Source organism: Lacerta agilis, chromosome 2 (assembly GCF_009819535.1).
Source record: "Lacerta agilis isolate rLacAgi1 chromosome 2, rLacAgi1.pri, whole genome shotgun sequence".
Classification (NCBI taxonomy): Eukaryota; Metazoa; Chordata; class Lepidosauria; order Squamata; family Lacertidae; genus Lacerta; species Lacerta agilis.
In genome coordinates, this window is record NC_046313.1 from 6,679,804 (window position 1) to 6,705,978 (window position 26,175).

The 26,175-nt window shown below is 45.8% G+C and overlaps 1 protein-coding gene across 1 annotated transcript; it reads left to right on the forward strand.

The window, feature by feature from the left end:
- The first annotated feature begins 3,712 nt into the window (after positions 1-3,712).
- Positions 3,713-24,415, forward strand: LOC117040583 (keratin, type II cytoskeletal 5-like). The gene is made up of 10 exons (XM_033138431.1): positions 3,713-4,360; positions 6,267-6,487; positions 14,644-14,704; positions 16,347-16,442; positions 17,134-17,298; positions 18,296-18,421; positions 19,404-19,624; positions 20,724-20,758; positions 23,978-24,010; positions 24,062-24,415. Exons 1-10 carry the CDS (start codon positions 3,713-3,715, stop codon positions 24,355-24,357), a joined length of 1,902 nt encoding a protein of 633 aa, XP_032994322.1. The 3' UTR covers positions 24,358-24,415.
- The last annotated feature ends 1,760 nt before the right edge of the window (positions 24,416-26,175 follow it).

The window sequence follows — 26,175 nt, forward strand, 5'->3', positions numbered from 1 at the left end:
TGCCTACTGTTCTGGAATAAAATGAATGGAAATGAGCAGAACCTTGTCTACGGCTAGCATAATTAGCGATCATTTCTTTTGGTCTTTAAATTGTGCATTTAAACTGTGTAGCTTGAGGACTTTCATTGAACAAATAGTATCGACTACTGTGGGAATACGTTTTGTGGACTTCCTGCACTTTGCCGCAGCACAGAAACCTTCCGCGCAATGCACGGAAGGCAAAGAAATCCGGCCAAGGTTTGCTGTCTGGATCACTCCGCGCTTGCAACAAAGTGCGCCAGAAAAGCCTCTAGTAACGCCGAAAGCAGTTTCCCGTTGGGAAACTCAGCCAAATGCAATGTTGTGATTGGTTTGTGTTAATGTTATGACGTTATTCAATTTATCAATAAATGGCCCCTGCTCTCTGTAGCGTTGTGTAGAGTGCGCGAGACAAGCCAAGAGAGAGCAACCGTGCAAGACAAGCAAGAGAGAAAGCGAAAGAGAAACCAGCGCACCTTCAGAAACCTTCGGAAACCTTCGTAACGAACTCCAAACCACTTCTCACGACCTTCAGCTTCATAACCAGCGGACCCAATCATAACCAGTGGGATCAGGCACTCTGGGAATTACTGGTTATCCGAGATGCTGGATATCCCCACAGACTACAACAATTTTCTTTTCCAACTGGAGCAACAGTAAATCTAAGCTACTTTGGAATGGGCGAATTAGATTTTAGATTTGTTGAATAACTACACCTCCCAACAGCCAAGGTTAGAAAGAAAAAAAGCAACACGTCACGTAATTTGCAATACATATCACAAGACTAATTAACTAAAACGTAACAGCATGAACCCAAAAACAGCATGATATAACCAATCACCTGCAGAGCCAATTGAGGGTGGCAGCAGGCAGGAGGGACATTTGCCAAAGGCCTCAAGCTCAAAAGATTAAGACACTTGTTAATATTTTGGCATTTGATGTGGTCAGAAACGTATGAAGAGAGTTTGCCTCTTGAACCTCCCACAAATTAGCTAAAATGGCAACCTGAAGTCTTCCTATCTATGTAATTTACTCTGTATCCACCCCCCACAGTTCATAATTCATAATTCATAATTCATAATTTCATGAACATCTAGCATAAAGGTAAAGGTAAAGGGACCCCTTACCATCAGGTCCAGTCGTGTCCGACTCTGAGGTTGCGGCGCTCATCTCGCTCTATAGGCTGAGGGAGCCGGCGTTTGTCCGCAGACAGCTTCTGGGTCATGTGGCCAGCATGACTAAGCCGCTTCTGGCGAACCAGAGCAGCACACGGAAACGCCGTTTACTTTCCCTATTTATCTACTTGCACTCTGATGTGCTTTCGAACTGCTAGGTGGGCAGGAGCTGGGACTGAGCAATGGGAGCTCACTCCGTGGCAGGGATTCGAACTGCCGACCTTCTGATCAGCAAGCCCTAGGCTCTGTGGTTTAACCCACAGCACCATCTGGGTCCATACTCACTCCTTAATCGTGGTCCCCACCACTACCTGCGATCACAAACACCTCAAACACTTTGGTCTTTGCTGGTAGAGAAAGGGATCCAACTCTTGAACATCTCAGCTGCAATGGCGGCACTAGAAAGAAAGAGGGGGGGGGGTTGGCACAGAATGATCAAAGTACATACCTGACAGAAGGGGGGGGGCATTTTATTTCAACACTCCCACCTTAAATAATACTTCTTTGAACTTCTATTGATGGCAAGGGAATTAACTTTAAAGAAAGCATGCTTAAAAGTAGTGGCTTTTCCTGCTTTATGAATTCAGTTATGATTAAATGGTATGTGTGGTATGTGACTGGTAACCCAGCAATGTGGGAGTGCCTTTTTCCATACATTTTGCAGCTCTGTAATACGGCCAAAGTACTGAAGTTGAGGCTCCTCATGAGAAGAGAAGACTCCCTAGAAAAGACCCTGATGTTGGGAAAGATGGAGGGCACAAGGAGAAGGGGACGACAGAGGATGAGATGGTTGGACAGTGTTCTCAAAGCTACTAACATGAGTTTGGCCAAACTACGAGAGGCAGTGAAGGATAGGCGTGCCTGGCGTGCTCTGGTCCATGGGGTCACGAAGAGTCGGATACGACTGAACGACTGAACAACAACAACAACAACAATACGGATGTATGGGCAAACCTTCAGAGATATTGCAGGTTCGGTTCCAAACCACTGCAATAAAGTGAAGAAGAAGAAGAAGAAGAAGAAGAAGAAGAAGAAGAAGAAGAAGAGGAGGAGGAGGAGGAGGAGGAGTTTGGATTTGATATCCCGCTTTATCACTACCTGAAGGCGTCTCAAAGCGGCTAACATTCTCCTTTCCCTTCTTCCCCCACAACAAACACTCTGTGAGGTGAGTGGGGCTGAGAGACTTGAGAGGAGTGTGACTAGCCCAAGGTCACCCAGCAGCTGCATGTGGAGGAGCGGAGACACGAACCCGGTTCCCCAGATTACGAGTCTACCACTCTTAACCACTACACCACACTGGTGAATATTGCAATAAGCAAGTCACAGCATTTCTGTTGTTTCCCAGTGCATATAAAAGTTATGTTTACACTACACTGCAGTCTATTGAGCCAGTTCCGCCCCGCAACCCCCGCCACCACTGCAGGGGCAGGAAGGCAAAAAACCATCTCCAGCCCTAGCCAGCTCCACTTCCAGGGCCAGAAGAGAGGGGGGCAGGGTCTTCCATCCCCTGAAAGTGGACAGGCTGCCTGCAGCTGCCCCTGCTTCCTCACAAAGAGCAATATCTGTGAAGTGCAAAGTGCAATAGAATGAGATATGCCTGTATTCTCCTTCATGGATCACTGCCTTGTCATGGCGAAGGGTCTTGATTAACTCAGAGAAGCTATGAGCTATGCTGTGCAGGGCCACCCAAGATGGACAGGTCATAGTGGAGAGTTTTGACTATCAATCAATCAATCAGTCAATTTATTTATTGCATTAGCCATATGGCCATAGCACATTGTGAGAGACCAGGCAGTTTTGACTAAACGTGATCCACCTGGAGAAGGAACTGGCAAGCCACTGCAGTATCCCTGCCAAGAAAACTCCATGGACAAAGACAACAGGCATATAAAAGTTGCCTGGCGTGCTCTGGTCCATGGGGTCACGAAGAGTCGGACACGACAAAACAACAACAATGCCTGTATTAGCATAATCTCAGCAAGGCACATGAAGCTGCTGAACCAACACATTACAAGATCGTGTATTACGAAATGACAAAACATAATGCACACAGATGAATGATGACAGCCAAAGCTGATCGATTCCCTTTCAAACTCAATGTTTCAGTTGCAGTAAAAATTATGGTGCTGTGCAGCATTTTCCTCAAAAAGAAGGCAAGCAAGCAAGCAGAACTTCCTTTAAATATTTGACAGCTTCTGGCTAGATTAACCCTTAACACATGGTTGGTTTCTGAATAGTTGGTAATTTGATCATAAGGCCTCAGGCGACGCAAGCACATATCACTACATAGGGGTGTGTGTGTGTTCTCTTCAATTAGCATTTAACAAGTCCAATTGGACACCTGCGTTCCAGGTGTGTCAAAATCATGAATGCGCTAAATTGATCTCCTGACTTCCAAAGCGGCCAAACCCAGGGCCCCCGGAGGATAAAAGAAGCCATGTTCAAGGGCTCTCCCACCAGAGCACCACTCTTTAGGCTTCCTCCTCTGTAGCAACCTCTCCCAGAGGCAATCCGCAAAGATGAACCGGCAGTCCTATAGTATCAGGGCTGGAGGAGGCGGCGGCGGTGGCAGCAGGGCTTTCACTACCACCTCTGCCATTATCCCAAGTAGCAATAGATCTGGTTTCAGCTCACTTTCTCTTGCCAGAGCTGGCGGAGTCGGCATCGGTGGTGGCGGTGGCGGCGGCAGCAGTTTTGGAAGGATCAGTGTTGGTGGCGGTGGCGGTGGCAGTGGCTTAGGCAGCAGGAGTCTTTATAATTTTGGTGGCTCTAGGAGAATTTCCAGCAGTAGAGCAAGCAACCTCCGCAGTGGATTCGGTGGCGGCGGCGGATTGGGTTTTGGTGGAGGGTCCGGCAGTGGATTTGGTTTGGGTGGTGGATCTGGTGGTGGGTATGGCTTTGGTGGGGGAGCTGGAGGTGGTGGTTTTGGTTTGGGTGGTGGTGGTGGTGGCTTTGGTTTTGGTGGCGGACTTGGTGGATCCAAAAGTTCCTTGGGTTTTGGTGGCGGTGGACCTGGAGGTGGTGGCACCATCCAAGAAGTAACCATTAACCAAAGTCTCCTGGCACCGCTCAATTTGGAAATTGATCCTTCCATCCAAGAGGTGCGGAAAGAGGAGAAGGAGCAGATCAAGACTCTGAACAACAAGTTTGCTTCTTTCATTGACAAGGTGAGACTTCATTCAGCTGTTGTAGGATAGTACAGGAAGAGAGGAAAACCATGTTTATGCTTTATGTGAGGATAAGGAGGTAGACTCAAGACGAATGCTTATGTCTTGTCATGTAAGCATAGAGACAAGTTGAGTTTGGGTGGCTGGCTGGCTGGCTTATGAATTCAGGTGTGTGTGTGTGTGTGTGTGTGTGTGTGTGTGTGTGTGTTATAACAATATTACTAGAGATACACACAAAAACCCGTTCAGGGTGTTTGTCGAAACATCAGAATGTGAATTTGAATTTCACTTTCTAAGTTCAAGGGTTAGGATATCTCCTCCCCCCACCCCCAAGAAGTAGTCTAACTGAATAGTTGAAAGTCTTGTTTCTTCATTCTAATCTAAAACCCATCAACCATAACTCGAAATATTGTGGAGGACGGACTCAAGTGGGAGAATATAAATTCAACATTTTCGTGAACAAATTTAAACTGGGGGATGATTTGGTTGAGCTTTCTGTTCACTCAAAATTCATTTTTTGGCTCTGTTCCTTTTATCTGGGAAAGAAAAACTAGGATTTAGACTATTTTTCATGGAGCAGAAGTTACCATTTAACTGAATACCGGTAATTGCACAATTTCTACCCCCTTTACTACTTAGCTTAGCATGGTTCTGCCTAATGAAGGTCTCAGTTTTAGTTTCTGGCATCTGCACCTAAAAGGATTTCAGGTGCTGGTAACGATCTCCCTGAGTCCCTGGAGAGTTACTGCCAGTCAGAGTAACCAATATTAGGCTAAATTTACAAATACCCCTGATCAGGTTAAGAGACGGCTTCCTGTGTTCTGTTCCTTGTGAAGTCTGCTCCAACATGCCTCTCTCCAGACCACAACTTTTTTTGCAAGATTTTCTTCAGGGTCTGATGAGTTTCAGTCTGAAGATGCAATGAGGCAATAGCATGGCTCAGTTTACTGCTTTTATTTATAAAAAATGTGTATATACTGCTATTTCATTTAAAAATATCAAAGTGGTTTACAGCAAAATACATAAAACCTCATAGTAAAGGTAAAGTTAAAGGGACCCCTGACCATTAGGTCCAGTCGTGTCTGACTCTGGGGTTGCGGCGCTCATTTCGCTTTACTGGCCAAGGGAGCCGGCGTCCAGCTTCCAGGTCATGTGGCCAGCATGACTAAGCCACTTCTGGTGAACCAGAGCAGCGCACAGAAACACCGTTTACCTTCCCGCCGGAATGATACCTATTTATCTACTTGCACTTTGCTGTGCTTTCGAACTGCTAGGTGGGCAGGAGGTGGGACCGAGCAACGGGAGCTCACCCCATCGTGGGGATTTGAACTGCCGACCTTCTGATCAGCAAGCCCTCGGCTCTGTGGTTTAACCCACAGCGCCACCCGCGCCCCTGTAAAACCGCACAGTAAGAACCATATAAAATAGTGAGGCTAACCTGGGATGGGGTCGCCATAACAATGTGAAAGCCACATGTTGTTGTAAATCAAGCTATGTACATTTTTCCACGAGGGTTGCCTGGAAGAAGAAACCCACACAAGCTGTTTCAACTCTGAAGGGGCTGTAGCTCAGTGGTAGTCAACCTGCAGTAGGTCAACCTCTGGCATTCCAGTTAAGAGGATCTCCTATACAGTAGCAATGTTGAGAAAGATCAATGGCTACTAGCCATGAAAACAATGCTCTGTTGGAGATGGCATGCTTCTGAATACCAGTTGCTGTGAATTCAGTTGTTGCATTCAGGTCCTGATTTTGGACTTCCCAGAGGCATCTGGTTGGCCAGTGTGAGAACAAGATGCTGGACTAGATGGGCTTTAGGCCTGATCCAGAGGGACTCTTCTTAATAATGGGCAAGTTGAACTGGGATTCTGATTCAGCAGAAAGAGCTTCATGTGTTCCTTTGTTTCAGGTCCGTTTTCTGGAGCAACAGAACAAGGTTCTGGAGACCAAGTGGACCCTCTTGCAGGATCAAGGCTTGAAATCTGGTGCCAACAGGAGCAACCTTGATCCATTCTTTGAGGCTTACATTAATAACCTAAGGAAACAGCTGGGCAGCCTAATGAATGAGAGGGGGCGGCTGGATGGGGAGCTGAAGAGCATGCAGGATCTTGTTGAAGACTTCAAGAACAAGTAAGTAAATATCTGATTGGGGGACCAGATATTTATCTGCTATTCCAGCAGACTTGGGAGTGCAGAATGAAATGAAATGGAAATGCTTTGTTTATATTGCACTGTGTCATATACATTGATGACTTTGTATTAATCAGTTACAGGTGGGTAGCCGTGTTGGTCTGCCATAGTCAAAACAAAATCGAAAATTCTTTCTAGTAGCACCTTAGAGACCAACTGAGTTTGTTCCTGGTATGAGCTTTCATGTGCATGCACACTTCTTCAGATACACTGAAACAGAAGTCACCAGATCCTTAAATATAGTGAGGGAGTGGGGAGAGGTATTACTCAGAAGGGGGGTGGGAATGGGTGATCAGCTGATAGGTGTGGAAAACCTGTTGACGACTCTTAACGGCTGTAATTAGTCTTGCAGGGAAAGGCAAGTGGTGAGATGGCTAAAGATAGCTTTGTTATGTATAATGAGATAAAAATCCAATGTCTTTGTTCAGACCAGGTTTCTCCGTGGTTTTAAGTTTGGTGATTAGTTGTAATTCAGCCACTTCTCTTTCCAGTCTATTTCTGAAATTTCTTTGTATTAAGACAGCTACTTTGAGATCTTTTATAGAATGTCCTGGGAGACATTCCCCACTCCCTCACTATATTTAAGGATCTGGTGACTTCTGTTTCAGTGTATCTGAAGAAGTGTGCATGCACACGAAAGCTCATACCAGGAACAAACTCAGTTGGTCTCTAAGGTGCTACTAGAAAGAATTTTCGATTTTGTTTTGTATTAATCACATTTCCCTAGGTGTTCAAAGAGTATATTAGCAGTATAAAATTGTTCCTGTCGTGTATATTGGATTCATACTGGCATTTCTGAAAAATAACTTTGCAGTCGTGATAGATCAACACTTTGCTCTTGGTCCAAATGTAGAGTTGTGTTGTCTCAGACAAGTTATATAACTAGGACCTTTCTTGAATATCTCCAATATATGAAAATAAGCCACTCTCTTACCCCTTCCATAACTGCAACAACATGGCAAATAAATAAATGTCAAAGGCAACCTGACTAATATTAGCGTTTGCTGATAAAATATTTTATAGAAGCAATTACTAGTAATACCAGGGAGTAGTGGAAACTGGCTACTGACTCAAGACTGAGTCATCCAGTCAATCATTTTTGATGTGGTTGAAATCAAGAGAAATTGGCCTTTTCGGAGATTCTTGGCATGTTGGGCCAACCTTGCAAATGCCACAACAATAGTTCAGACTGCAGAGTGGCAATTTCCCCCCCCAAAGTGAGTCAAACCAGGATATGGTGAATCAAAATCTGGACATTTTGCCTCAAGGCTTGGCTCAGCCCTCTTTAAGCTACTGGCTGAAAAAGCCAACTTGGCCTTTTCTTTTCTTTTAAGTAACTGGGAACAGGGGCGGAGGAAGCCGCTTCGTCACCTCGGGCGGCAAACCCGGGGGCGGAGTCACTCTGTAGCGCGCATGCGCAACGTCGCTATGTACGATGCATATGTCATTATGTTCGATGCATTGTAGCGATGCTGCGCATGCGTGCTATGGAGCGGTGGCGAGCCAGGGAGGGGCGTCAGCGGCCCAAGAGAAGCCCACCCCTCGCCTCCACCCGAGCTGAAAATAGCAAAGCACACACCTAGAAGGTTTCCGAGCCCTGCCGCCGAGCGTGGCTTTTTACCGGGTGTCCACGGGGCTGGCTTGGGTGTCGTACTGGGGGGGGCACCCAGAGTATCACCCCCTCCAGGGTGGAACATGGGGCGCCCCGCTCCCTTTGCCCCCCCTTCCTATGCCACTGACTGGGAAGACATAAATATTGAAAAGCTGCTTGTGGGACATACACGTATAAACGCATAGAAGCTGAATTAGCCGGCAGCCAGACCACCTTCACTTAGAGATGCTTCTCTTGGACTGCCATAATCACACATATCTGTGCAGCAGCTCCACCTAATCACCAGAGATACTCCAAGGCAGGTTACACAATGTGGAATAAGGACAGGAGCATTACTCTCTGGTAGCTGGTCTTCTCTGTATCATTGGGACTTTGTTTTGTTGCCCCTCCTGCAGGAGCAAGGCCGGGTAAACCTACTGTATGAGGTGGATTAAGTACACTGACTAGGCCTCAGTGAGAGGGAGAAAAGATACAATTTAGGGGGGTTGTAACATCTGCTATAGGCAAGCGGGTGGCGCTGTGGTGTAAGCCACTGAGGCTTGGGCTTTCTGATTGGAAGGTTGGTGGTTCAAATCCCCATGACGGGGTGAGCTCCCATGGTTTGGTCCCAGCACCTGCCAACCTAGCAGTTCGAAAGCACATCAAAGTGCAAGTAGATAAATAGGTACCACTCTGGCAGGAAGGTAAACAGCATTTCCGTGCGCTGCTCTGGTTTCACCAGAAGCGGCTTAGTAATGCTGGCCACATGACCCAGAAAAACTGTCTGCAGGCAAACGTTGACTCCCTCGGCCAGTAAAGCGAGATGAGCGCCACAACCCCAGAGTTGTTCGCCATTGGACTTAACTGTCAGGGGTCCTTTACCTTTACCTCAACATCTGCTAGTCCTGACAATTGAAGTGAGCCAGTAGTTGGGCTTTGGGGACTATTTTGCTTGACGATTCTTTTCTTGGGTTAGAGATACTCGTATTCTTTGTTTTTCTTTTATTTGTCCCCGAGAGCTTAAGGAAGGGGATTTGCATGTAAGATAGGCATCGGCAACAGTGGTGAAGGGAGAGGGGCAGGCCAAGTAGAGGAAATGAAGGGTTAGGCCCAGTGTGAGGAGTCTTTGGCCCTCCTGATGTTGTTGAACTACAACCTCATCATCCCCAGCAATTGGCCATGAATGATGGGACTGATGACACGTCAACTGTCCCTCACAGCTGGGTTAAGCGTCTTCTGGAATTTGCCTCTGCCATGAAGAAGCTATGCTGGTTCCTACTGGGTGTTAAGGCATTGAGGTTGAGTGCCAAGTTGGTGCATGCTAAAACAATGGCCGGGATGAGGGTGCCAACTGGCAATGTACCACCAAGTCTTGGTTGGGCTAGGCAGGCCACTTTGATTACCATCTTGATGTTACTATGATTATTACTCTTTAACAGTTGGAGCTACCCTGTGGACCAAAATGGTCTGATCGGAAGGGTTTAATGCTCTAGAAAAACGGGGTGTGTGGGTGTGAAAATATGTCAGCAGAGGTTAGGTAAAGGTAAAGAGACCCCTGACCATTAGGTCCAGTCGTGTCTGACTCTGGGGTTACGGTGCTCATCTCGCTTTACTGGCCAAGGGATTCGGCATACAGCTTCCGGGTCATGTGGCCAGCATGACTAAGCCGCTTTTGGCGAACCAGAGCAGCGCATGGAAATGCCATTTACCTTCCTGCCAGAGCGGTACCTATTTATCTAACTTGCACTTTTTGGGGTGCTTTCGAACTGTTAGGTTGGCAGGAGCAGGGACCGAGCAACGGGAGCTCACTCCGTCATGGGGATTTGAACCGCCGACCTTCTGATCGACAAGCCCTAGGCTCTGTGGTTTAACCCACAGCGATCTGTCAATTTTGGTCTTTTAAAATATTAAATTCAGTTCTCCACATTTCCATAGCAATTTGATTTTTTAAAAAAACAGAATTTAATTTTAATTTCGCCTAATACACTTATTTTGGATGCAGTTTTACTAATAAACAGATTTCTGCAAGCAATTTGCCCTAATATGATGCATCCTGTGACTGTACAATCTATTATCTTGCATGTTACTTTCACTGCTGTATGCATTCTGTTGCACACTTTGGCTTAACATATGCATATTTTAACACACTGGCTGGAGAATTGCATCAAATTTCAAAGAACTTTCAAGGGCAATTTTGGTTTGCATATTGGTTTGACAAGTGTGAATTAGTTGGTTTCTCATCAGGATGCCGGATCACCTCATTTGTCTCCTGAGTGCCGGATCACCTCATTTGTCTCCTGAGAAATCTCTATGTGGGACAAGAAGCTACAGTTAGAACTGGATATGGAACAACTGATTGGTTCAAAATTGGGAAAGGAGTACGACAAGGCTGTATATTGTCTCCCTGCTTATTTAACTTATATGCAGAATTCATCATGCGAAAGGCTGGACTGGATGAATCCCAAACCGGAATTAAGATTGCCGGAAAAAATATCAACAACCTCAGATATGCTGATGATACTACCCTGATGGCAGAAAGTGAGGAGGAATTAAAGAACCTTTTAATGAGGGTGAAAGAGGAGAGCGCTAAATATGGTCTGAAGCTCAACATCAAAAAAACTAAGATCATGGCCACTGGTCCCATCACCTCCTGGCAAATAGAAGGGGAAGAAATGGAGGCAGTGAGAGATTTCACTTTCTTGGGTTCCATGATCACTGCAGATGGTGACAGCAGTCACGAAATTAGAAGACGCCTGCTTCTTGGGAGAAAAGCAATGACAAACCTAGACAACATCTTAAAAAGCAAAGACATCACCTTGCCGACAAAGGTCCGTATAGTTAAAGCTATGGTTTTCCCAGTAGTAATGTACGGAAGTGAGAGCTGGACCATCAAGAAGGCTGATCGCCGAAGAATTGATGCTTTTGAATTATGGTGCTGGAGGAGACTCTTGAGAGTCCCATGGACTGCAAGAAGATCAAACCTATCCATTCTCAAAGAAATCAGCCCTGAGTGCTCACTAGAAGGACAGATCCTGAAGTTGAGGCTCCAGTACTTTGGCCACCTCATGAGAAGAGAAGACTCCCTAGAAAAGACCCTGATGTTGGGAAAGATGGAGGGCACAAGGAGAAGGGGACGACAGAGGATGAGATGGTTGGACAGTGTTCTCGAAGCTACTAACATGAGTTTGGCCAAACTGCGGGAGGCAGTGAAGGATAGGCGTGCCTGGCGTGCTCTGGTCCATGGGGTCACGAAGAGTCGGACACGACTGAACGACTGAACAACAACAACAACAACATCAGGATGCAAATAAAACTGGATTTCTCTCCCATCCCTTCCTGAGGCAGATGGCCTCACTGCTTAATGGTAGGGCCAGTCCTGGTTCTCATAGCTAGTGCAAAGATAAAGCAACTCGTAAAGGGTTCAATTGGCACGAAACCAGTTTGCACAGGGGAAACTCCCAAAACCCAGATGACACAATGAGGGCTACTATCCCACACCACACCACGATGATACAATGAGACCTGTCAGTCAAAGGTGGAATTAATGTGAGAGTTTGCCTCCAGATCAGATTGGCTAATGAGACATGGGGTTTTAATTGCTTTCGTCTGGAGCTTGTGGATTGCCTCATCTGCTTGAGTCATCCATGGGGGGTGGGAATTTGCTTTGCAAGCGCATCTCTGCTTCTATGCACCTCTGCAGTGTGCAGGCTGCTAGGTACGGGCTACTGGTTTTGTGCTATGCATGAGCTCCCGTGGCTCGGTCCCAGCTCCTGCCCACCTAGCACCTAGTTCGAAAGCACGTCAAAGTGCAAGTAGATAAATAGGTACCGCTCCGGCGGGAAGGTAAACGGTGTTTCCGTGCGCTGCTCTGGTTCGCGAGAAGCGGCTTAGTCATGCTGGCCACATGACCCGGAAGCTGTACGCCGGCTCCCTCGGCCAGTAACGCGAGATGAGCGCCGCAACCCCAGAGTCGGACACGACTGGACCTAATGGTCAGGGATCCCTTTACCTTTACCTTTATGCCTTTCTTGTACAGCTGCCTTTCCCAGCCTTTTAACTCTTGTATTCCTTGTCCTTCCCTCTACTTTTTCCCCTTTAAAAACTTTACGGATTTAGTCATACCACTGAGTTTTGAGCGTCTCTAGGGCGGAACTTCAAGCTTGTGGGAAGTGGCATGGAATATTTGTATGCCAAGAAGCAGTTTAGAAAAATGTCGCAGTGATAGGACCAGCTGATAGAACCTAAAGCTGGGATGAGGAGTCGGTGGTCCTCCTTTACCAACATGAGCATCATTTCTTGTATGACTTTATTTTTCATTGGCATGTACAATTCCTCAAGCAACGCCCCAACCCCACCCCAACATTAAACAGCCATTTGTCCTGGAGCAGAGAAATCAAGAGAAAGAGGAGTAGCTCTAGAGCCCAAGTTCAATTGCCTAGGCTGTCGTTCAGCTCCAAGCCTGAAAACTAATGGACACTGTCGCAGTGGGTGAAAGGAGTGCCACAACCTCTCCAGCCGTGTCCCACAGCATCTTCCTTGACTGTTAAGGTTAACAGATGGAAGTTAGAGCCTTTGGTTTCAGCGTTACATGCTTTCTTAACTCCAGATAGGCAAAACTGACACTCAATGGTTTATTGGTTTGGTTATTATGATTATTTTAATTGAAGTGGCTTCCAGAGTTTAAAAACAAAACTATTAAAATAGCAATTCCAAAAGCACACCCATTAATTAAAGTGGTAATAAAGGCACATAAAACAGCACAACTCAAGGAAACATTAGAAGCCTGAAAAAGAAAAAGGAAAAGCCATAGCCTGCTGCATATCTCCCGCTTGGACTACTGCAATGCGCTCCACGTGGGGCTACCTTTGAAGGTGACCCGGAAACTGCAATTAATCCAGAATGCGGCAGCTAGACTGGTGACTGGGAGTGGCTGCCAGGACCACATAACACCGGTCCTGAGAAATCTGCATTGGCTCCCAGTACGTTTCTGAGCACAATTCAAAGTCTTGGTGCTGACCTTTAAAGCCCTAAATGGCCTCGGTCCTGTATACCTGAAGGAGCGTCTCCACCCCCATCGTTCAGCCTGGACACTGAGATCCAGCGCCGAGGGCCTTCTGGCAGATCCCTCACTGCGAGAAGCAAAACTACAGGGAACCAGGCAGAGGGCCTTCTCGGTAGTGGCACCCGGCTGGTGGAACGCCCTCCCATCAGAGGTGAAAGAGATAAGCAACTACCAGACATTTAGAGGACATCTGAAGGCAGCCCTGTTTAGGGAAGCTTTTAATGTGTGATATTTTAATGTATTTGATGGAAGCCACCCAGAGTGGCTGGGAAAATCCAGCCAGATGGGCGGGGTACAAATAATAAATTATTATTATTATTATTATTATTATTATTATTATTATTATTATTCTCAGCAAATAAAGTAGAAGCATTTTTGAGTTGGGGTGCCAACACAGGAAAGTCCCTTTTCCAAGTTGCCATGCACCTCACCTTTCATAATTAAGGCTCCCCGAGAAGGACTTTTGACAGACAGGTTCCTGTGAAAGCTGGTGGTCCTTGCAATTGAAACCAAATGATGCCTCAGGGTGGGGGGCTGGGGGAATGAGGATACAGCTTGAGTGATACATCCAAAGAATTTGAGAAGCAAATCGCCAAAGATAAAATTTCTCAGCTTTTGTTTCGTTTTGTTTGCTAACTGCTGATATCTAATGATCACCTGTGGAGATTGCCTCCATTCATAAAGCAAAGGGCTATATGGGGTACTAATCAGTTGACTAATGGCAGCTTCAATGGTAATTGAATATCTTGAGAATATTTTTTTTTTTTTGAAATTTGGAGGAAATTCAGGCCAAAGGCTCACAGACATATGTTTGCATAATATTTTCATATGCTACTTTGATTTGTGGGTGCGACTGCTGAATTTAAATGTCACAGAAGCTGAGCCAACTAATTTTCCATCCAAATGATCCCAGATAAATTCTTAGATTAATTTGTACTTCAGTTGATTTCCCAAAGATCCTACTCCATACCAAATCGGACCCCTTTCAATTATCCCCATCCATTATTCCAAGAACATCACTATATAAAACCATCTTAAGTTATTCCCACAAAGCAATAGCTTTGTGAGTAAATCAAATCACAAACACAACCCATTCATTTCCCCCTGAATTCATGTACCCAACCGGAAACACTCAGGGCACATGCAAAAAAAAATCTGGGGGTCCATGATCTGCAGGCACACTCTTAACGACACCCTGACTTTGCGGGTATTTTTCTGCAGATATACAGGATGAGCAGAGTCAAAGGCTCTGCAACCAGGGCTCCTATCCTAACATCATATCTACTGGGATATGACTCGGCTCACCCTGTATAAAAGTTTATACAAGGAGTTTTCAGAGGTGATGTACAACATCATCATTGTGGTTCATTTTGAAATGCCTAAAGGCACGTTGAAGAGATGTAACAGCTACAAACTGAAACTTTTTGCTTCTTGTACTGATAGATACGAAGAGGAAATCAACCGGCGCACATCTGCCGAAAATGAGTTTGTCATGCTCAAGAAGGTGAGGCTTCGTGATCTGAAGGTTGATGAGCAGCTGGGTTAATTAAGAGGGACCTGATATTATATCTGACCAAATTATGTTTCATTCAGCAAAAAAAAAGGGGGGGGGGGACTTGTTGGCTTGGTGTGACTTCCCTTGGTGCATTTTGTACTAAGCTGGAGGGAAATGTGCGTATAAGACATGCATTCTGTGCCAGCTTTAAAAGCGAATATGTGGGGGGCACTATTTAAGGAAGGTGGTAGGTCTCCCACCCCACATGTCATTATTCTCCAGGACCATCTGTAGCAAGCATCTCACTAGTTCTATATTCTCATCATCTGGAGCTAAATCTTCCACTAGCCTCCCACTTACGAACTTAGGGGCAAAAGAGTGAGAAACTGGCATCAGGAGGAGGTGAATTTGTTCTAGGAGTTTAAGGAGGCAGTGATTTCCATCCTCTCCTGTGTTCAACACAATCAGCCCTGCTTGTATTCCACTGCAGTTCAATTTCTGCTATAACCTACATCAGGGGTGGCCAACTTCCAAGAGACTGTGACACAGAGTTAAAGACTGCCAGTGATCTACCCCCTTTTTGAGGGTTCAGATCAAAGTTGCTGAGCTTTTTTGAGGAAGGAGAAAGGCCCGTTTCTTTGGGGTTCAGGTCAAAGTTGCTGAGCTTTTTTTAGGGAGGAGGAAATCCCCATTTGGGGGGGGGGTACAGGGCAAAAGTTTTGAGCTTTTTTTTAGGGGAGCCTAACTTGTTGGGCTTCATTAGGGGGAGCCAGTGATCTACCACAGACGTCCAGTCATCTACTGGTAGATCATGATCTACCTGTTGGATGTGCCTGACCTACATTATTCATCTTGCTATCCACTATGGCCAAGACTAATGCAATTTTTGTTGTTGTTCAGTCGTTCAGTCGTGTCCGACTCTTCGTGACCCCATAGACCAGAGCACGCCAGGCACCCCTATCCTCCACTGCCTCCCGCAGTTCGGCCAAACTCATGCTAGTTGCAATTAAATATGTAATTAATTACATAATTGACTTCCATACATTTCAATGGAAGGGAAACATTTTTAAAAATGCAGAAGATAATGTAACTGTTAATATAACATTTGTGGATTTTTAAAAAAAAGAAAAAAAAGAAGCAAAGATAGTGGATGCTACTTACATCTGTTTGTGTGGTTTGGGTTCCTGACCTCAGGTGAATATGCAAATTGTGTCTACTTCTGCTCCCATTCCTGTTTCTAATACAATTCTCTGAAACCCTTAATTTGCTCTTAGGCCATTTTCTGGACTAAGGCACCGTCCACTATCCCACATATCATCTTCCAGGAAGACTAGTTGCTGAGCTAGGAAGTAATTGTTTCTGTGCTGACAAAGATGACTTTTTGAGATAAAAAGGGAGAGAAAAGTAATAGCAAATGCTTCTAAAGAACATTGCCTTTATAACTTCATAATGAATTTCCTTAAGAGTGGACATTTGGATCTTTTTTATTATTATTGTGCCCATTCACTGTTTTCTCTCCAATGAAATCTAAGCAAAGTTTATATATGTATTGAATTTATATACTGCCCTATATCTGAAGGTTTCAGGGCACTTCACGGAACAAAATCAGAATATAAAACCACAAAAAATTGGTTCCCTACTGTCTTTTTAGGATGTGGATGCTGCCTACATGAACAAGGTGGAGCTGGAGGCCAAGGTGGATTCTCTGACCGATGAGCTCAACTTCCTGAGAGCCCTCTATGAATCGGTATTCAGTCTTCCTCTTACCTTCAAAGCATAGACCTAAAAATCAGGCTGATAAATGTTAAGACAGCAATGTGAAGAAGCATGACATTTCTAAATACAGTGGTACCTTGATTTACGAATTACTCGACATACGAATTTTTCGACATCAGTTGGCGGTTTTAGATGGGGTTTACTCGACTTACGAATTTTAGATGCGGTTTACTTGACTTACGAATTTTTCGTTTCCAATGCATTCCTATGGGGAAATCACTTTTTTCGACTTACGAATTTTTCGACCTATGAATGTGCATTCGGAACGGATTAAATTCGTAAGTCGAAGTACCACTGTGCCACCCTTTCTTTTTCATTTTTCTTTCCCCCCCCCTAAATATTTGGGTTTACATTGTCCTAATGTGATTTCTCACAAACAATGGTCCTAATTTCAGGTGCTATTAACGATGTACAGAAGAAAGATTTGACGTTTCACATTAGAGCTCCAAAATTCATCTGCCACTGAAGATTTGTAATCTTCAGTTGTTGTTGTTGTTGTTGTTTGTTATGAATGTCAAGGTCTCCCCCATGTGACCCTGTTCCCTATAAAGCTGAACATTTTACAAATGTGTCTCACCTAACAATCTGATCCTTTCCCACCCCAATAACCCCCCCAAATATGAAATGTCTTCTAAGCAAATTTAGTCTTCTGTGTTTTTCAGGAGCTAGCTCAGTTGCAGGCCTCCATGTCTGATACTGCCGTCATCCTCTCAATGGATAACAATCGAGACTTGGACCTGAATGGCATTGTTTCTGAGGTGAAAGCACAATATGAAGACATTGCCAACAGGAGCCGAGCTGAAGCAGAGGCATGGTACCAAACTAAGGTGAGCAGATCTAGCATGGAAAGTGGCCCTTGGGCCCTGGTAAGTCCAAGGGACACTTGTGATAAAACATGGGTCTGGAGATGCTTAAGATTTTTTAAGCTTGGTGGGGAGGTTGAAATGGAGTAAATATGAAGCAATTGGGGGGGCAGTCATAGTTAAGCAGGGAAGGAAATAATTAAAAGCCAGCTCCCCAACTGCTTCGATCCCAGTAATTATCATTCCCTCCTCTGCCACTGTGTTTCTATTTCCATTTTAAAGAATGTGTCTATGAAATGCAAAAGTTCATTTAACATGTCACATCTGGTTTGGTCTACAAGATGTCACAATCTAGCCCCAAGATTTCTGTTATAAATCTAATCTCCGTATTGGACTGTGGGCAGGATAGTCCCAGAAATCCACTTGCACAACAGTTTGAATCCTGCTTCCTGATGAGAAATAGAAAAAGTCCACATGGGCTACTCTAACTTTCTAAGTTGTCTAATATCTTGAGCCAAAACACATTCGGAACATGGGAGGCCAATTCAGATATCAAATTTGCAAAGTTCATCCATGTGGCATGTCCTTTCAGTTGAGATGTGACTGAATTGAGTGTTAGGTGCCAGCAACTGGCAGTCCCTAAATTAACTGGTCATTAACCAGTTAGCTGCCTGAAGGATGAGAGGCATCATTGCTTTTTAATACCAGTCAGTGAGGAAAAACAGTGAAATTTGATGGATTTGTCTGTAGGTTTCCTCCATAAGTATCCAGTTGGCCACACTGGGAAAACAGGATGCTAGCTAGATCCAGCAGAGCTCTTCTTAGCTTCTTCAATCCAGTCCTCTTGGTGATGCCATTTGGACCTCCCAACAGCCAATGCCAGAAAGGAGGAGTGTGGATGAGCAGAATCTTTGAAAATGGGCTTTCTCAGATCGGGGGCATTCATTGCTGACCAGGGCTGCGTAATTGTGTCTTTCCTTCAACCCATCTCTGCCTTCCTTTCCCTTTCCTGCTATTATAGTTTGAGGAGCTCCAAGCTAGTGCAGGGAAGCATGGTGATGATCTGCGCAATACTAAAGGAGAAATTTCAGAGCTCAACCGGATGATTCAAAGGATACGGTCAGAAATTGAAAACGCCAGGAACCAGGTAAGAAAACCGGCAATTCATGCAATGTTCTTTTTCAGTAGGCAATATAAAGGTAAAGGGACCCTTGACCATTAAGTCCAGTCGCAGACGACTCTGGGGTTGCGCCAGCGCTCATCTCACTTTACTGGCCAAGGGAGCCGGCGTTTGTCTGCAGACAACTTCTGGGTCATAATATAGGTAAAGGTAAAGGGACCCCTGACCATTAGGTCCAGTCGTGTCCGACTCTGTGGTTGCGGCGCTCATCTTGCGTTAATGGCCGAGGGAGCCGGCGTACAGCTTCCGGGTCATGTGGCCAGCATGACAAAGCCGCTTCTGGGGAACCAGAGTAGCGCACGGAAATGCCGTTTACCTTCCCGTTGGAGCAGTACCTATTTATCTACTTGCACTTGACGTGCTTTTGAACTGCTAGGTGGACAGGAGCAGGGACCGAGCAACAGGAGCTCACCCCATCGCAGGGATTCGAACCACCGACCTTCTGATCAGCAAACCCTAGGCTCTGTGGTTTAACCCACAGCACCACCCGCATCCCTCCGGGTCATAATATAACAATGCTTTAAAAGGCAACTATTGGTTAATGGTCACATGACAGAAGCCATCTGCATTGGATAGCCTTGCCACTACTTTGTGGGGTGGCAGGGAGAGGAAGTCCTTCTTTTTGGCTGGAACTTTGTAAAGTGTGGGAATTCATCAAAATGAAAACTGCCATTTTTGAACTGACAATAGAATCTGGGATGGATGGAAATGAAATTGATATCCCAAAATGAGCAGCCCTGTGCACATTGACTCAAAAGCAACTTCACTCCTTACTAAATAGAATTGCAGCCTCGTTCATTCAAAGACTAAGAAATAAATGAATGCATGATGATAGCAGCAGCAATATTTACAGTAATAATCATGATAGCAATAACAGCAATAATAATGAATGTACAAATACTAATGACCAAAGAGGACAAGGAATTTATCAACACCTCCCTTCTTACAGTGTGCAAATCTGCAGACAGCTATTGCGGATTCTGAGGAGCGAGGTGAATTAGCTCTCAAAGATGCCAGAGCCAAACTCATTGACTTGGAAGATGCTCTACAGAAAGCTAAGGAAGAAATGACCCGCCTGCTGCGGGAATACCAGGAGCTCATGAATGTCAAACTGGCACTGGATATTGAAATTGCCACCTACAGGAAGCTGCTGGAAGGGGAGGAGAACAGGTGAGCTGGAGAAAGGGATCATAATTTTGAGCTGCTTCAGTTTCTTTTTGCAGGGGACTCTATGTGGAGATGAAGCAATATCTGCAATGGCACAACTCTGTCAACGGATGCCTGTTAAGTTTGCTTTGTCTGGCTCCCAGTACATTTCCAAGCACAATTCAAAGTGTTGGTGCTGACCTTTAAAGCCCTAAACAGCATCAGCCCAGTATACCTGAAGTCTCTACCCCCATTGCTCAGCCCAGACACTGAGGTCCAGCTCCAAGGTCCTTCTGGTGGTTCTCTTACTGTGAGAAGTGAGGTCACATGCACCCAGGCAGAGGGCCTTCTCAGTAGTGGTGCCTTCCTTGTGGAACACCCTCCCATCAGATGTCAAGGAAACAAACAACTATCTGACTTTCAGAAGACATCTGAGGGAAGACATATGTTTAGGGAAGTTTTTTTTAAGGATTTATGTTTTTATTGTGTTTTTAGATATGTTGTAAGCTGCCCAGAGTGGCTGGGGAAACCCAGCCAGATGGGTGGGCTATAAATAATCCAATTATTATTATAAATTTCAAGAATAAGTAATACAACATTTGATTTTCTTATTCAAACACAAAATAAAATGTTTTGGTACACAAATCATTTTGCTAATCTTGTGAATTGTGATGGGGTGTTTGTTGCAGTAGGAAAGAAGTACTCCTTGTGGTGGCATGGACTCTGAGAGTCTTTGAGGTATTGATCTAAGTTCACAGCTCAGATCTTAAGCATCAATATCTTTGCTGTGTGTATCTGAAGAAGTGTGCATGCACACGAAAGCTCATACCAAGAACAAACTTAGTTGGTCTCTAAGGTGCTACTGGAAGGAATTTTTTTTTTTTTTTGCTTCCATTGTGCATCAATTATTTTTTTTCCAATTTCTTGCAGATCTTAAGTACATCTTCAGTAGATTTTTTGTTGTTGATACTGTATATATCACACAGGAAGCCAAATAGGGAAATATATTGCTGTAGCTGTTGGAAACTCTGTTTAACAGATAACATTGCCCCTTATATATACAACAGACCATATTCATTGTAATAGATGAGCCATTTTCATCTGGCTATTTCTTCTTCAACAGGCTAACTGGAGAAGGAGTCAATCCTGTAAGCATCTGTAAGTATCACGAGCATTTTATTTTATTTGCCGGGCTTCTGGCCCAGAATAAGTTATTAATAATGTGATGATGATTAGTTCATTTATTCCCAAATGGTGCATGGAATTCACTGTGCACCACAAGAAGGGCAAGTGTTAGGAATGCTGAAGAAATTCATTCAGCAATTTACGCTTCTTGAACCGGTGCATCCATTAAAACTGATATGCCTACTGAAACACAACTATACTTCCAAATTTGCACCTCCCAATTTTTCAAAGCAGTTATATATCCAGCCAAAAGCTGGATATAAAAAGTCCATTATTGCAGGGAAATGTGCATGAAATTGCAAATATTAGCAAATATTACAATATAATAATTGGGAAAATTGCTTCCAAATGAGAATATTTGCAAATAAAAATGCTTATATTAGAATAAGCATGCACAAAATGCATACATATTTCCATGCAGAATGACAACAACAAAGGCCAGATTTAGCTAAGTTGTTGCGTGCATGGAATGAGGCCTGCTCATGCAATGGTACTTTGCCCCTTTCACCCACCCACCCATGACCCTGTACCCCCTAAATCCCCGGAACAGTTCTAGGGGGCACGTGGGGTACAGAGGGGGAGGAGATGGGACAGTCCTGCTTTGCAAGTAGACCTAATTCAACACATGCACAGCCCACTTAACACCAGTTTGAATTCCACCCAAACTAATGTGGACTGAGCTTAACACTGGAAAAATTAGAAGCTGGGAGAAACTGAACATTTCAGATCTCTGGCTGTAGCTGGTGTGTCTTGATGAACTAAGCTGCCATGTTAGGCATTTCCATGACTCTTTCCACGCAGCAGCATTGATCTCTGTTCTTTCTCTCTCTCCCTCTGCCAATATCTGGACCAGGGCCGTCTCATCATAGGGGCTGGGTGGCGCAGTGCACCAGGGCGCCAGGCCCCCCAGGGGCGCCCCCGCGAGCCCGCCGGCATACCGGGCGCCCCCTCCCCAACCTGCTCCCGCCCGGCGGGCAAGCTACATGCCGGCTGCCCTCCGGAGCCCCAGCTGGAGCGCTGGGAAGGGCGTGCAAAGCCCCGCTCCAGCACCACGCCCCTCATCCCCCGCTCGCCCACCTCCCTCCCGCGCTGGCCGCCCCTCGGGGGATGAGGGGCATGGTGCTGGAGCGGGGCTTTGCACGCCCTTCCCAGCGCTCCAGCTGGGGCTCCGGAGGGCGGCTGGCTTGCAGCACCACGCCCCTCATCCCCCGCTCGGCCACCCCCCCTCCCAAGGGGCGGGCAGCGCGGGAGGGACGTGGGCGGAGAGGCCGCCCACCGGGGGTGCCGAGGGATCGTCGCACCAGGGCGCCCGATCCCTTTAAGACGGCCCTGATCTGGACAGTGGCATCATTACAATGGAGTAATGACGCACAGGGAATTCCTGCACTACAGATAACAGGCATAGGTGTGGGGGAGTCCCAGCAGCATCCCTATAATTCAGAAGGCAGCATCCCATCCCTGGGGCCCAAATGACTGGGCAAACGGACAGGAGAGAGAGATGCCAGGAGACAAGATTAAACAGGCTGTCCCAGAGTTGCAAGGCTGGAGACGCATCTCTTGGTGCGTGAGAGTGGAAGGAGCTTGCAGTTTTAATCTGGGGAGAGGCTATGCCCCAGCTGCCAGATGTTTTGGAAACCCTGGAGAAGATCTTGAAGGGCTGCCATCCCAGTTAGGCACCTGATCGGATTCCTTCCTTAGTATTGCATTCCAGGTGGCAGCTTCTTCCAGCGCTACCAGCTGGGAACAATAGCACACAGCTGGGGCTGTTCCAAGGAAAAGGCTGGTCCCTTTTTCCCAGGGAGATTCCCACAGTCACCATGGGAAGGCAGCTGCACAGTGTTGTAAGCAAGCAAGGCTCTTAGTGGCAAGTTCCCATAGACTGCCTTGGACCAGGAGGGGTGGCATGAAAGCAGCAAGTTGGTTTGTCCAGTGGACATCCACTCTGCTGAGGATCACAGGACTGCACCCCCCCCCAAGTCCCATAACACAGGAGGAAAGCCTGCTTCTTCAGCCCAATCTACCTCCTCCTTCTTCTACCAGTCTCCTCCAAGTGGCTTCTTCCTCAGCCGTGCCCTCTCCTTTTATCACCAGCAAACCAGCTCTCTTCTTGCTTTCAAATAGGATGGAATATCTTTCCCCTCTTCTGACCTCCCACCTATGGTGAGATGTCCAGATCAAAATCCCAGTTGGGTAGCTCATGAGAGTGATGAGTAGAGTTGCTCTGGGAGTTCCCCATTCACTCCTACCCACCAACGGATCATGCACTCAGCTCCTGCTGTCTATTCATACATACTCCATTTCCATGCACTCTGGCTTCCGTCATGGTGTCCTGTTGCAGCAGAAGTGGTTTAGTCATGCTGGCCACATGACCAGTCTGTGGACAAACGCCGGCTGCCTCGGCTTGAAAGTGAGATGAGCACCTCAACCCCATAGTCACCTTTGACTGGACTTAACCATCCAGGGGTCCTTTACCTTATTTTTTTACATGATTCACTGATTCATAGTTGCATCCATCAGTGGTGAAGACCAGTGGGGCTAAAATAGCAAAAGAAAACCAGTAAATTTTGGCAATTGTCTCTCCCCCCACCTAAACTATGAGTTGATTATTATACCTGGTATAATACCTGGTCTCAATTTGATGTGGACCTATATAATTTCCTGAAACAATGTGCAAGCTCGAAACACGGCTCTCCTTCAAAATTCACGTATGTTAGGGGAAAACTTGCCTTTAAATGCAATGAGGAAGAATTATATACCAAAATGCATATGGAAACTGTTTGCAAAAATGTGTATAATGGGCTCTAAAGCAATGGTGAATTTCCAGAACTTTTAAAAATAGCCGTACCTCGGAAGTTGAACGCCTTGCGAGTTGAATGTTTTGGCTCCCAAACGCCGCAAACCCGGAAGTGATTGTTCCGGTTTGCAAACCTTCTTTGGAACCCGAATGTCCGCCGTGGCTTCTGAAGCTCCTGCAGCCAATCAGAAGCCACGACTTGGTTTCTGAACGTTTTGGAAGTCGAACGGACTTCCGGAACGGATTCCGTTCCACTTCCGAGGTACGACTGTGTATGCAAACTGCTGTGGAGCTTGAACTTAATATTAGAAACATGAATAACTGGGGCGGGGAGATGGAATTGTCCAGTTTGTCAACCCCATGGGTACCTAATAAACTCCCCCCCTTTCCCCCCACAGCTGTTGTCAGCTCCAGTGCAGGCGGCGGCGGCGGTGGAGGAGGTGGCGGCCTAGGAGGAGGATTTGGCGGACTTGGTCTTGGAGGCGGAGGCGGCGGATTTGGCGGACTTGGTCTTGGAGGCGGAGGCGGCGGATTTGGTGGTCTTGGTTTTGGAGGAGGAGGAGGCGGCGGATTTGGTGGTCTTGGCTTTGGAGGAGGAGGTGGCATTGGAAGTGGATTTGGCTTTGGTGGTGGAGGAGGCGGAGGCAGCAGCAGCGGGTTAACCTCAGGAGGGGGCAACTTCAGCTCTGGGAGTGGGAAAGGCACCGGGGGAGGAAGCAGCTCTGGTGTGAAAATTATATCTAAAACTTCCACCAGTCAAAAGAGCATCAAGAGCTAAAAGCTGAAGAATCCCCAACAACCTGAGCAAGACAAGAAAACGAACACGTACAGTGGTACCTTGGTTTACAACCATAATCTGTTCCGGAGGCCCGGTTGTAAACCAAAACAGGTTGTAACCCAAGGCGTGCTTTCGCCAATGGGGCCTTAAAAGGGGGAGGGGTTTGTAATCCAAAACAAAGGACATGCACTTCCGGGTTTGACATTGTTTGTAATCCAAAATGGTTGCAAACCAAGGTACCACTGAACTCCCCCCCCCCCAATTTCTTGCCAGCATTGGTGTAAGTCTCACCAATCACCAAGAATGAATTGTTCTAAAAGAGCAGCCCTGAATCTGACCCACCACCACCCCAACTCACACAAACTCGCCCAGAAGTTCCAATTTGAGCTAAACTGTTATATAAAAAGAATAAATACGCAGAATGTTGGTTAAAAGGTCAGATGCGTGTATTTGAAAAACTGCCTAATGTTAGGGAACTTGCACTGTAACAAACACTGTACATGTCTGGGTCCTCGTGAATGCAAATGAATGTATGTGCATGAAGTTTTCAGCTATGGCAATGTCTCAAAATTGCAAAGGGATTCGTCTAAACCTATTCTGATGCCATGAAAATCAGAAACAGGAATAACACCTAGAAACAATAAAAACAACTTATCAAATATCAATGTATTCTCTCTCTCTTTCAGGGTAGTGGGGAGGAACAAATAGGATGTGCCAAAATGTACTGTAGTTTTGTTGTTTTTTTAAAAAAGCAGATTCAAATGTACCGTGAATGCATGCATGGGTCAAAAATGAATCCGACTTTAAATAATGTTTTCAACTTTTGCGTTGACATCTTCCACAAGGACTAAGGAATGGCTCAGAGGGGTGGGAGTGTGCCAGGATCACCCAAGGAGTCATGCTCTCCCAAACTTGTACACTTCCAGGATTACAGTACAGGCTTGCCCATGCAGCTGAAGCAGATTTATGCTAAATAATACAAACAGCAATCAAACATATCCTTCTTCAATGAGCCTCGGGTGAGAATGACTCACGTTATTGGTGGTGTGCAGGGACAGGAATGCCTGGAGACAGAATGAATTGTGCAAACACCAGATTTTTCTGATTGCTGTGCGAAATGGAATTGGCCCTTGGTTCAGGTTCCATCAAGTCTCTTGATAGTCTGGAAAAAAAGAAAGAAAAGGAGGCGGGGAGGAACTGAACCGAAAACACCACCCTAATCTTGGAAAAGTTTCCAGCAATGGGACAATGCTGGTGCCCTTCAGCCATTCAGTCTGGATACGATCTCTGGGCTTGTACCTTACAGGTCTGACTGTGCAAACTCCTACTCTCATGCTGTGACTCTGCCAATCCTAGTCACGCTGTGCAGTCGTCAGCTCTGTATGTAGCGACAATGAAAGCAAGGATTGTCTGCTTGAAACATGCTGATCGTGTGAGTTACGAGCTGCTCTGCCTCTTGGATAGAGCAGAATTGCTTCCATTGGGCTCCATGGTGGTTCTCCATCCAGATGTTGGCCAGGCAGAGACTTGCTTAGCATTCCTGTGGCCACATAAACCACAATGGAGCCCAGTTGAACAGAATAAAAAGGGAAGCATTGAGTTCAACTAACACAGGATCAAGCTGTCAAATTGCTCGGCTATTGGTATACACCCATAAGTGGATTTCCCCCACTTTCAAATATTCTACTCTCTTAAAGGATGAGAAAGGCAAGGTCAAAAATTCCCCTTGAGCACATGAAGTCCCTTTCTTAACAGCTTGCACTTAGTGACCTCCACACTGCAATTTCCTAACCACTGGTTCTGAAACCTTGCCGCCAA